This window comes from Salvelinus sp. IW2-2015, linkage group LG1 (assembly GCF_002910315.2).
Source record: "Salvelinus sp. IW2-2015 linkage group LG1, ASM291031v2, whole genome shotgun sequence".
NCBI classification, from domain to species: Eukaryota; Metazoa; Chordata; class Actinopteri; order Salmoniformes; family Salmonidae; genus Salvelinus; species Salvelinus sp. IW2-2015.
The window spans coordinates 20,367,510-20,379,667 of record NC_036838.1 but is presented as its reverse complement, the minus strand read 5'-3'; the positions used below and the strand labels follow the sequence as shown (position 1 = coordinate 20,379,667).

The window sequence follows — 12,158 nt, the reverse complement described above, 5'->3', positions numbered from 1 at the left end:
TGATCATTTGGTCAGGTGGTCATGAAGGAATATAGGCAAGTAAAATAAAAAATGTCAGGCTTCTGGCATACAGCTCGCCTTGCCAGTACTATTAACCTGGATTTTAAGTAGAAGCAGCGAGGGTCATGACGGGAAGCTCTTGCAACAAAGTAGTAAATTAAAGCACTCTACCTGATGTACTGTTCAAATACACATCTTGGAATGAGACTAGTACACAGCCATAGTATTTCTTGGGGCAATGTTTGAGTTTTGTTGTTGTGTTCCTACCCTTATATGTCAATTACTTACTAACTAAATCATTTTCATTCCCATGTCACATATGTAAGGCCAAAATTAGATCCTTCCACTTCTTTCTGTCCATGGTAACATGTTGTGCCTTGCTCCAAGAAAAATGTATCTCTGCCAGCTCATTTCTCAAAATAGGTCAATGTTTAAACGGTATTTTGTTTGCTATATTCTAGACATTCGTATGCAGGAGAGGGTGTTCATGGGTATCGGGAACAAGCCCTTCATGGACATCCAGCCTAGCGATGCGGCCATCAACGACAGGGCAGTCAATTGTGCTCTGATGGGAAGAGGTACACACCCATAATAGAATATTCCAATTAGACTATAATTGGAATGGTTCTTCTTAGTAATAAATTAACAACATCGTAAATGTTTTTCCCAGGTCCTGGTTGATCCTCCTTCGGAATTTCAATTTTTGTCTCATTCATGTCCCGTCTTATACAATTTGATTTCATCTGGCCCTCCCAGAATCCAAGGCGTTGGCCTCCTCGGGGACGTCTAGCTCGCAGGGCGGTTGTCCTGTGCTACGGCCTAACTCCATTGGCTCGGGGAGCTGTTCGTCGTCTTCCGGCAGCCACTCTTCTTCGTCCTCTGGGAGAGGGTCCCTGTCGTCCGCCGTGGAGGGGTACCTGTGTGGCCCGAAGCGGAGGGGGGCGGGGGGTCCCGGGGGGTACTCCCCACCCCCTGGGGTCCTGGAGGAGGATGACATGGACCAGGAGAGCGGAAGTCAGAATCTACTGAGTGAGTGGATATAATGAGAAGGGTAGCTAATTTGGGGAATATACACTAAAACATGCTAATTTGGGGAGAAGTTTGCTTTTGGTTTTGACAGTAGCCAGGTAAACAAATCCAAAGCATGAATTGCTGTCTCCTTGTCCAAATACTGTTTACAGGGTCAGACTCTCTTCCTATGATTCCTATTTGATGTAAGACACAGCTACTGTTGAGAGAGGCTAGGTGGTTCTCAGAAATATTTGTGCTATAGGTGACCCAGCCACCAAAAATGGTGGGGATTTTTCTGTGACCCCCAAAATTGAGAGAGAGTGATCTATTTCTAGAGGACCTAATCTCATACCACAGCCCAAAATTAAGCAGCCATGATTCAAATTTTACTGGTAACATACATGTGTTTAGCATATGTTATTGCGGGTGTAGCGAAAAAGCTTGTGTTTCTAGCTCCAACAGTACAGTAATATCTAACAGGTAATATCTAACAATTTCACAACAATACACACAATACACACAAATCTAAGTAAAGGAATGGAATTAAGAATATATAAATATATGGATGAGCAGCATAGACTAAGATACAGTGGAATAGAATACAGTATATACATATGAGATGGGTAATGCAAAATATGTAAACATTATTAAAGTGACTAGTGTCCCATTGTTAAAGTGGCCAAGTCTATGTATATAGGCAGCAGCCTGTAATGTGCTAGTGGTGGCTATTTAACAGTCTAATGGCCTTGAGATTTTTCAGTCTCTCGGTCCCAGCTTTGAAGCACCTGTACTGACCTCGCCTTCTGGATGATAGCGGGGTAAACAGGCAGTGGCTCGMGTGGTTGATGTCCTTGATGATCTTTTTGGCCTTCCTGTGATATCAGGTGCTATAGGTGTCCTGAAGGGCAGGTAGTTTACCCCCTTTGATGCGTTGGGCAGACCGCACCACCCTCTGGAGAGCCCTGTGGTTACGGGAGGTGCAGTTGCCATACCAAGCGGTGATACAGCCCGACAGGATGCTCTCAATTGTGCATCTATAAAAGTTTGAGGGTCTTAGGTGCCAAGTCAAATTTCTTCAGCATCCTAAGGTTCAAGAGGTGCTGTTGTGCCATCTTCACCACACTGTCTGTGTGGGTGAACCATTTCAGTTTGTCAGTGATGTGTACGTCGAGGAACTTAAAGCTTTCTACCTTCTCCATTGCTGTCCTATCGATGTGGATAGGGGGGTGCTCCCTGCTGTTTCCTGAAGTCCACGATCATCTCCTATGTTTTGTTGATGTTGAGTGAGAGGTTATTATCCTGGCACCACACTCCCAGAGCCCTCACATCCTCCCTGTAGGCTGTCTCGTCATTGCTGGTAATCAAGCCTTCTACTGTTGTATCGTCTGCAAACTTGATTATTGAGTTGGACCACGCAGTCATGATGGCCCACCATTTGGTCCCAAACCCAACCAACCATTTGGGAATCAAAAACTGACATGGGATAATTTACTTCATAGAATAAATCATGCACACAACCCACTGGGCAAAAACTGGTTGAATTAATGTTGAATAATTTCAACCCCAAAATATCTGATGACATTGAATAAAAAACTGATTGGATTTGCTAAAACTCATAAACGTAAATACATTTTGTATTTTTTCCCCAAAACGTTTTACTTAAATCCACAGGGCCAGATTAAGAAATCACAGACATTCCCCAACCTCCTGTCACACCATAATTTTCTGTAAACAAATCAATACAATTCCAATCAGCAGATGCCACAAAGTGCCTATACAGAAACCCAGCCTAAAACCCAAAGAGCAAGCGATGAACAGTGGCTAGAAACCCCCCCCCGAGAAAGGCAGGAACCTAGGTGGCCAGTCCTCTTCTGGCTGTGCCGGTGGAGATTATAAGAGTACATGGCCATTAATTAATGCGAGATCATTCTTCAAGATGTTCAAGCAGTCATAGATGATCAGCAGGGTCAAATAATAGTCACAGTGGTTATAGAGGGTGCAACAGGTCACCACCTCAGGAGTAAATGTCTGTTGGCTTCTCATAGCTGAGCATTCAGAGGTCGAGACAGTAGGTGAGAGAGAGAGAGCCCCCTCCCCCCTCCCTCAACAGGCCTGGGACCAGGTTCTTCAACCGGGGTAAGCCCCTGCATTAATCTGGCCCTGTAAATCCAATAACATGGTGACATGTTTTTTTGTTGATTTCATGTTGAATTCAATCCACAAAAGAAAATGAGCCAGGCTATTTTACACCCTCTTCCCAATGGTAGCTTTAAAGGCAGAAAAAAGTCATGTAAATTGTATGAAACGTGTTTACATAAGTCTGCAAATGCGACGATGAATGGAATGCTTTATTATAAAGGTGACTTTTTATGGTGAAAATGTGCTTTCGCAAACTTGAGTCTCACTGCCAGACAGATAACTAATTGCATTTGGGAATGCTTTATTAATATGACAGAGGATCTATTTTATAATTTATGATTGAACTAAAGACAATGTATAAAGGATCAGTCATTTAAAAGCTCTGAGCCCATATTTACTAAGCGTCTAGTAATGTAGGAGTGCTGATCTTGGATTAGTTTTGCCTTTTGAGTCACAATGAATAAGAGGTGGGACCTGATCCTAAATCAACAGTCCTCTGAGCACTCCTTTCAGGTTAGAATGTGGACAAGTCTTACGGTTTCCCCTTCCCCTTCCTATTCCAGTGAACAGCTCAGAGTCTTCAGGAGGGAGCGTGAGCGGCTTCAGCAGCTCCAGCCACAGCTGTCACTCCGCAATTGGTAGAGAGGCGGAGGACGCCTCCTCCGTGTGCGCCTCCGTCGTCAGCCTGAAGGAGGTGCTAGCCCACAGACCCGAAGCCAACCTCCACAAGGCCAAGAGTCCCACCCGTTCCACAGAGAAAACCACCTCGCCCTCGCTCCCACACAGACCACCAGCCATGACTAAGGATCCACCTAAGGTGTGGGTTGAGTTGTACAATTTCGCAGGATTATAATACTATTAGGGTGAATTCTAAATCAAATGCATTGAGGTGGTGTAGAGCCCGTGGTGTAGTGGAAACACGGCTGGCGCTATCGCAGGTATGCCTCCCCGCCGAAGACCAGGCCCGCCTTACCGCCTGCGTCTCCCTTTACCTCCTGCACCACCATCTACTTCTGCACTGTTTGAATAAAGCATAAAAATTACAAAAAATAACAATATAAAAAATAAAGTCATACACTGATGTCAATGGGAGGCTAGGTGAAAATTCACCTCTTTGTGATCTGGTAAGCTATACAACATGAAGTGATGTTTTATTATTTGATTTTTTTTCCACCACAGGTTCAAAATGTGGCCATTGGAAAGTCAACTGAGGTTTGAGCTCTGAGTTTGGTAAGTTTGTCTGTAATGATGAGGTCACTATTCACCATCTATAGTTGGCCTGTATTCATGTCTGGGGATTTCAAAAAATATAATTCCATATGTTTGTTTTGTATGTAACTGTATTTACTGTATGTAATGTATTTTACACATGGATGTTTCATGTTTTCAGTCATTGTCCCTAGGTTATCCAACTACAATCCTATATTGTCGCTCCTCACAGAATTGGACCTATCGACAACAGAAGGACACCATGAACCGTGTCACTGTATAAAAGGGACTATTATATGACTCTTATATGACAGTTACTGTACTCTACTTTTTCTATTCTTTTTTTATCTGACCACTAAAATGTACTGTATTTCACATATGTTCTTATATTGTTTTGCAATTTAAACATGTGCGTCTGAATTGTGTTTGCGTTGTGTAAGACAAGTACATTCAACATGTAATTAACCTTAATGTTATCTCAGATTCAATAGATTACAATACAATACGGTCCCTCTTTAAACAATCTACAACTTAGCCTTTATGTAACACATTACATTACTTTTTCTATCTGGGGCCTTTCCTTAAGACTAGCAATGTCACATGTAATGTCATCATATGCATTGCACAATGTCACCCTATATAAAGCACAGCTTTTTAGGGGATTGACAAAATAGGTTATAGTGAATTGCAAAATGTGACAAAGAAATTGTTGCACGTACCTGTGCTTGAGCGTGCTCTGACCTGGAGCGGCAGGTGTGAATGTCATGCCAGGCCAAGAGAATGTTTTCTGCCAAGCTAAACCAATAACTCATGATCTCAGTAAACTGTAACCTTTTCATAAATACAGTGGTGAATCAACCAATAAATCAACCTCAACTGTCTTTTTATGTATACGGGAAAAAAATATAAACGCAATATGTAAAGTGTTGGTGCCATGTTTCATCAGCTGAAGTAAATGATCACAGAGATTTTCCATACGCACAAAAGCTTATTTCTCTCAGATTTTGTGCACAAATGTGTTTACAGTTCTGTTAGTGAGCATTTCTCCTTTTCCAATATAATCCATCCACCTGACAGGTGTGGCATATCAAGAAGCTGATTAAACAGAATTATCATTACACAGGTGCACCTTATGCTGGGGACAATAAAAGGCCACTCTAAAATGTGCAGTTTTGTCACACAACACAATGCCACCGATGTCTCAAGTTTTGATGGAGCATCCAGTTGGCATGCTGACTGCAGGAATGTCCACCAGAGCTGATGCCAGAGAATTTCCCTACCATAAGCCGCCTCCAAAATCGTTTTAGAGCATTTGGCAGTACGTCCAACTGGCATCACAACCGCAGACCACGTATAACCACTTACAGCCCAGGACCTCCACATCCGGCTTCTTCACCTGCGGTATCGTCTGAGGCCAATCACCCGGACAGCTGAGGAGTATTTCTGTGTGTAATAAAGCCCTTTTGTGGGGAATAACCCATTCTGATTGGCTGGGCCAGCTCCTCAGTGGGTGGGCCTGGCTCCCAAGTGGGTGGGCCTATGCCCTCCCAGGCACACCCAAGGCTAGGCCCATGCTCAGTCATGTGAAATCCATAGATTAGGGCCGAATCAATTTGTTTCAATTGACTGATTTCTTTATATGAACTGTAACTCGTTGAAAATGTTGCATGTTGCATTTATATTTTTGTTCAGTATAGATATGTTTTTTATTTTTTATTTTTTACATATGCTCTTATTACATGAAATATGCAGTTCTGGCATGACATTACATTTACACCTGCCATGCTTCAGACCAGAACTACACCCTAGGTATGGTGCATCACGTGTAATAACAATATTACAATAGCCAAAACTTGCTAACTAGTTTAAGCAATTTGATCGACAAACATTGTTGTATCAAATGTGCAAGACCAAACATCTTTTAACAGCAGAACCATAAATTGGTTCCATGCCTTCCATTCAGTAGGAGAGCCATGACAAAATCTGTCCATGATTTTTAAATCTCATGTTGAAGAGAGCTTATCAACTAAATTAAATTAACGTTAACTGGTGCTTGCTTGTAATGTGTTTTATTGGATTTTACTAGTACAATTATAAGCACAGTATTGCACTGTTATGACAGTATGGCTAGCCTCGTAACAAGTTCATAAGGCTGTCCGAGACTAATGAGCATTTCTCACTTTGATTCCTCAACATTAACATCTTTTTACTCTTATTTCCATGTTGTTAGCTACATTTTATGTATTAAATTATGAAACTGGTCAAAATATTTACCCTTTGTGTGTTTGTATTTTTCTTTACTTTGATAAGATAAAAAAAAAGATAAAAAATATTTTATTTAATCCCAAACAGAAATTGATTTGTCAAAAATGTGATACGGTGCCAAACATTTTAAAGGAATTAAAGGAATTGGTAGTTTATGAAGACAATCAGATGTCATAGAAATTACAGTGCCTTCGGAAAGTATTCATACCCCTTGACTTTTTACACATTTTGTTACGTTACAGCCTTATTCTAAAATTGATTCAATTGTAATTTCCCCCTCGTCAATCTACACACAATACCCCATAATGACAAAGCAAAAACAGGTTTTTAGCATTTTTTGCAAATGTATAAATAAATAAAAACTGAAATATTCATTCACATAAGTACTCAGACCCTTTACCCAGTACTTTGTTGATGCACCTTTGTTGAAGCACCTTTGCCACTCCTGCGTTGTCTTGGTTGTGTGCTTAGAGTCGTTGTCCTGTTGGAAGGTGAACCTTCACCCCAGTCTGAGGTCCTGAGTGCTCTGGAGAAGGTTTTCATCAAGGATCTCTCTGTACTTTGCTCAGTTCATCTTTCCCTCGGTCCTGACTAGGGGACGGACGAAAGGGGACGGACGAAAGCTAAACTGTTGCATTGATTCTGTTGACCCGGATCACTGGTTGATGCGGAAAAAGAGGAGGTCAAAAGGGGGGGGTGAATGTAACCGATGTGAAATGGCTAGCTAGTTAGCGGCGGTGCGCACTAATACCGTTTCAATCGGTGACGTCACTCGCTCTGAGGGACCTCTTCTCTGAATTTCTCCTGGACCCCGTTGTGAAGTAGTTGTTCCCCTTGCTCTGCAAGGGTGGTGGTGCGATGGGTAACGATGCTTCGTGTTTGAGTGTTACAGTCTGGTTCGAGCCGGTCGGACGAAAGCTATACTGTTACACATGCCCATTTCATTAAGAAGCTAAGGGAACTTGAGCCTTCACAGCAGCCCATTGAACTCAAGAAACTGTCTGATACGCAATGGTCCTGCCGGTACTACTCGCTGTGGGCAGTGCAAAAAACCCTCCCAGCCATCATTGCAACCTTAAAGGACATTAAGTTGCAGCCAAATTCATGCAGCTCGACTGATGCGCGGTCACTATTCACACTCATTGATGCTGAATTCATCCTCCACCTTATCCTGTTTGAGGATCTGTTCCGCACAGCAAAGTTCATGTCTGACACTCTACAGTCCCCTGATCTGTTGCTCGAGACTACCACTGACCTCGCACACTCGATCATCACAAGCATAAAAGAAAAGTGCACGGGGGACTCTTGGAGAGCCATTTGGAGCAAGGCAGAGGCCCTGTGCGCAAAGGTCGATGTCACCATACAACCGCCGCCGCCCCCACAAGAGAAGAGACAATCCCAACAGCCCCGCCATTTACAGCACATCGCCATCTACCGAACATCCATCCATGTCCTCCCCGGATGAACGCAGAACAACCGTTCTCGTTCTTCCCTGTCATTGACCGACTGGTGAATGAAATGACCAGACGCTTTTCCACAGAAGCAGGTGCAGTTCTCATGGGAACGTCAGCCCTCAACCCCAAGCATGCCACATTTATTCAAAAAGAAAGCCTCGTGCCCACGTTCTTGTAAAGAAAAACAAAACAGGGTGAAACAGTTAGCAGCACACTGGAGTTCCTGTCCATGCTTTAAATTTCTTAGGGCTAGGTGTCCCGTCAGCAGGACACCTGTCGAAAACATCCGGTGAAATTGGAGGGCGCGCAATTCAAATAAATAATCGTAATATTTATTAATATTTATAATATCTTATATCAGTTAAAAGCTTAAATTCTTGTTAATCTAACTGCATTGTACGATTTTCAATAGGCTTTACAGCAAAAGCATACCATGCAATTGTTTGAGGACGGCACCCACATCAACATATTTTTCAACCGGGCACAGGGTTCATAAAATCACAAATAGCGATGAAATAATAACTTACTTTTTAAAAATGTTCCTCTGTTTGCAATCCCAAGTGTCCCAGCTACAACATGCATGGTCGTTTTGTTAGATAAAATCGTTCTTTATATCTCAAAAAGTCAGTATAGTTGGCACCATCGATTTCAGTAATCCACTCGTTCAACCTGCAGACAAAGGAATCCAAAAATCTACCGCTAAACTTTGTTAAAACAAGTCCAACTACATTTCTATTTAATCCTCAGGTACCTTAAAATGTAAATAAACTATAATATTTCATATGGAAAGAAGTATGTTCAATAGAAAAGTAAAATTAGCAAGTGCCCGTCCTCTTCGTCGCGCACCCACAGACTGATTTCCAACTGTGAGTCCAAAATTCTCATAAACAAGCCTGAAACCTTGAACAAAGACTGTTGCCACCTAGTGGAAGCCATAGGAATTGCAATCTGGGAGCTGGAATTGCATAGGACCCATAGCTTTCCATTAAAAAAAGAAAAATTCCTGTTGGTTTTTCTTTGGATTTTCGGCTACCATATCAATTGTGTTATATTCTCATGCATTATTTTTTAATTTCTACAAACTTCAAAATGTTTTCTATCAAATGATACCAATTATATGCATGTCCTGGCTTCTGAGCCTGAGTACCAGCAAGTTTACTTTGGGCATGTCAATCAGGTGGAAATTCTGAAAAAAGGACCCTAGCCCAAAGACTCCTTCGTGGACATCTATAAACTTTTTCGCATATCTGTCACACTGCCAGTAACTTCTGCATCATGTGAGCACAGTTTCTCCTGCATGCGGCGTGTAAAAACCTACCTGAGAAACAGAATGGCAAACCCCCGACTCAGCAACCTTGCCTGCCTGTCCATACACATAGAAAGAAACAAGGCCCTGGATGTCCAGAAGATTATAGACTCATTTGCACTGAACCACAACAACAGATGCAACGTCCTTCTATAAAACCACACTTAGTGAGTAACTGAAAGGCCTTTTATTTATTGACAGAGCGCGCCGGTCCGGTGGTGGGAACATGATGAAATCGCGCTGTTCTGGATGGAACAAGAAGACACATTCATATTGTCGGCCAGTCTGCCTACAAGTATTTTTGTAATAGAAATATAATCGCTACGATTGTGATGATAGGCAGCTCGTTTTACACCATGTGTGCACACTTGACAGGCATAGGGTAAATGCACTTCTCGTTGTGGCTGCGCTTTGGATATTATTAATTTCATTTCTGATACCCATTTCATCCTGAACATTATTACCAATGCACAGTTGTCTGTGATCGTTTTGTTTGCCTTGTGTAGTTTCTTAATCATTGTACCTAAACTGTATGTGTAAACATGTATACGCAGGGCCCAGCTGTAAAAGAGACCTTGGTCTCTCTGTGTTCCTTGTTGAAATAAAGGTATAAATATATATATATATATATATATATATATATATACTGCTCAAAAAAATAAAGGGAACACTTAAACAACACAATGTAACTCCAAGTACAGCACACTTCTGTTGAATCAAACTGTCCACTAGGAAAGCACACACTGATGACATACATTTACATGCTGTTGTGCAAATGGAATAGACAACAGGTGAAATTATAGGCAATTAGCAAGACACCCCAATAAAGGAGTGGTTCTGCAGGTGGTGACCACAGACCACTCTCAGTTCCTATGCTTCTGGCTGATTTTGGTCACTTTGAATGCTGGCGGTGCTTTCACTCTAGTGGTAGCATGAGACGGAGTCTACAACCCACACAGTGCTCAGTAGTGCAGCTCATCCAGGATGCACATCAATGCGAGCTTGGCAAGAACGTTTGCTGTGTCTGTCAGCGTAGTATCCAGAGCATGGAGGCGCTCCAGGAGACAGGCCAGTACATCAGGAGACGTGGAGGGAGCCGTAGGAGGGCAACAACCCAGCAGCAGGACCACTACCTCCGCCTTTGTGCAAGGAGGAGCACTCCAGAGCCCTGCAAAATGACCTCCAGCAGGCCACAATGTGCAGTGTCTGCTCAAACGTCAGAAAACAGACTCCATGAGGGTGGTATGAGGGCCGACGTCACAGGTGGGGTTGTGCTTACAGCCCAACACCGTGCAGGACGTTTGGCATTTGCCAGAGACACCAAGATTGGCAAATTCGCCACTGGCGCCCTGTGCTCTTCACAGATGAAAGCAGTGTTCACACTGAGCACATGTGACAGACGTGACAGAGCTGGAGACGCCGTGGAGAACGTTCTGCTACCTGCAACATCCTACAGCATGACCGGTTTGGCGGTGGGTCAGTCATGGTGTGGGGTGGCATTTCTTTGGGGGCCGCACAGCCCTCCATGTGCTCGCCAGAGGTAGCCTGACTGCCATTGTACCGAGATGAGATCCTCAGACCCCTTGTGAGACCATATGCTGGTGCGGCCCTGGGTTCCTCCTAATGCAAGACAATGCTAGACCTCATGTGGCTGGAGTGTGTCAGCAGTTCCTGCAAGAGGAAGGCATTGATGCTATGGACTGGCCCGCCCGTCCCCAGACCTGAATCCAATTGAGCACATCTGGACATCATGTCTCGCTCCATCCACCAACGCCACGGCACCACAGACGGTCCAGGAGTTGGTGGATGCTTTAGTTCAGGTCTGGGTGGAGATCCCTCAGGAAACATCCGCCACCTCATCAGGAGCGTCCCAGCGCTTGTAGGAGGTCATACAGGCACGTGGAGGCCACACACACTACTGAGCCTCATTTGACTTGTTTTAAGACATTAACATCAAAGTTGGATCAGCCTGTAGTGTGGTTTTTCACTTTAATTTTGAGTGTGACTCCAAATCCAGACCTCCATGGGTTGATAAATTTGATTTCCATTGATAATTTTTGTGTGATTTTGTTGTCAGCACATTCAACTATGTAAAGAAAAAAGTATTTAATAAGAATATTTCATTCATTCAGATCTAGGATGTGTTATTTTAGTGTTCCCTTTATTTTTTTGAGCAGTGTATATTATCCCCGTCACTGCAGGAGGCCTTTTGCCTTTTGGTCATCATTGTAAATAAGAATTTGTTCTTAACTGACTTGCCTAGTTAAATAAAGGTTCAATAATAAATAAATAAACAAATAAAAGAAATATATAAACTAATGCAAATGCAGCTACTTTGCTGTTTATTCTGGCTTCACTTTTTGACACAAGTTAGCCATAGTTGGCTAGCAAGCAAGCAAAGGATAAGAACGTTGCCAGCCAGTATGCCAATGGAACATTTAGAATGAACAACTGGGTTGCGTCCATAGATACAGGACAAAACAACACCCGTGCCAATACATCCTCCAAACACCAGCTTCTCGGGCATTATCACTTAATTAATACTCATACAATGTTTACATTAACCCTCAAATTACCAACACATTTTCTATACATTGATTAACAACGTGGGTCATTTTGACCCCAAGAAGAAACTATTGGATAAAGCAAGAGTCACAGCAAAATATCAAATTATTTCTTATCAAAACATGAACCGGTCAGACTCACTCCTACATTTTATTCATTAAAGTATGTCTACACATACATGAAAATGACTTCCCTCTTCCCTCTTCCCA

General features: G+C 42.7%; 1 protein-coding gene across 3 annotated transcripts in view; it reads left to right on the top strand.

The window, feature by feature from the left end:
- LOC111962297 (pleckstrin homology domain-containing family G member 4B-like) overlaps positions 1-6,632 on the top strand; it is a 57,374-nt gene extending 50,742 nt beyond the window's left edge. Inside the window, exons 20-24 of one of the 3 annotated variants that reach the window (XM_070442010.1) lie at positions 462-578; positions 757-1,029; positions 3,714-3,967; positions 4,330-4,380; positions 4,541-6,632. In XM_070442010.1, coding sequence (XP_070298111.1) covers positions 462-578; positions 757-1,029; positions 3,714-3,967; positions 4,330-4,368 — 683 coding nt within the window. In that variant the 3' untranslated portion in view covers positions 4,369-4,380; positions 4,541-6,632. Of the gene's footprint in view, positions 1-461; positions 579-756; positions 1,030-3,713; positions 3,968-4,329; positions 4,381-4,540 lie in introns of those variants that run through there. The other 2 variants (XM_070441997.1, XM_070442026.1) reach the window with 2 other exon arrangements.
- The last annotated feature ends 5,526 nt before the right edge of the window (positions 6,633-12,158 follow it).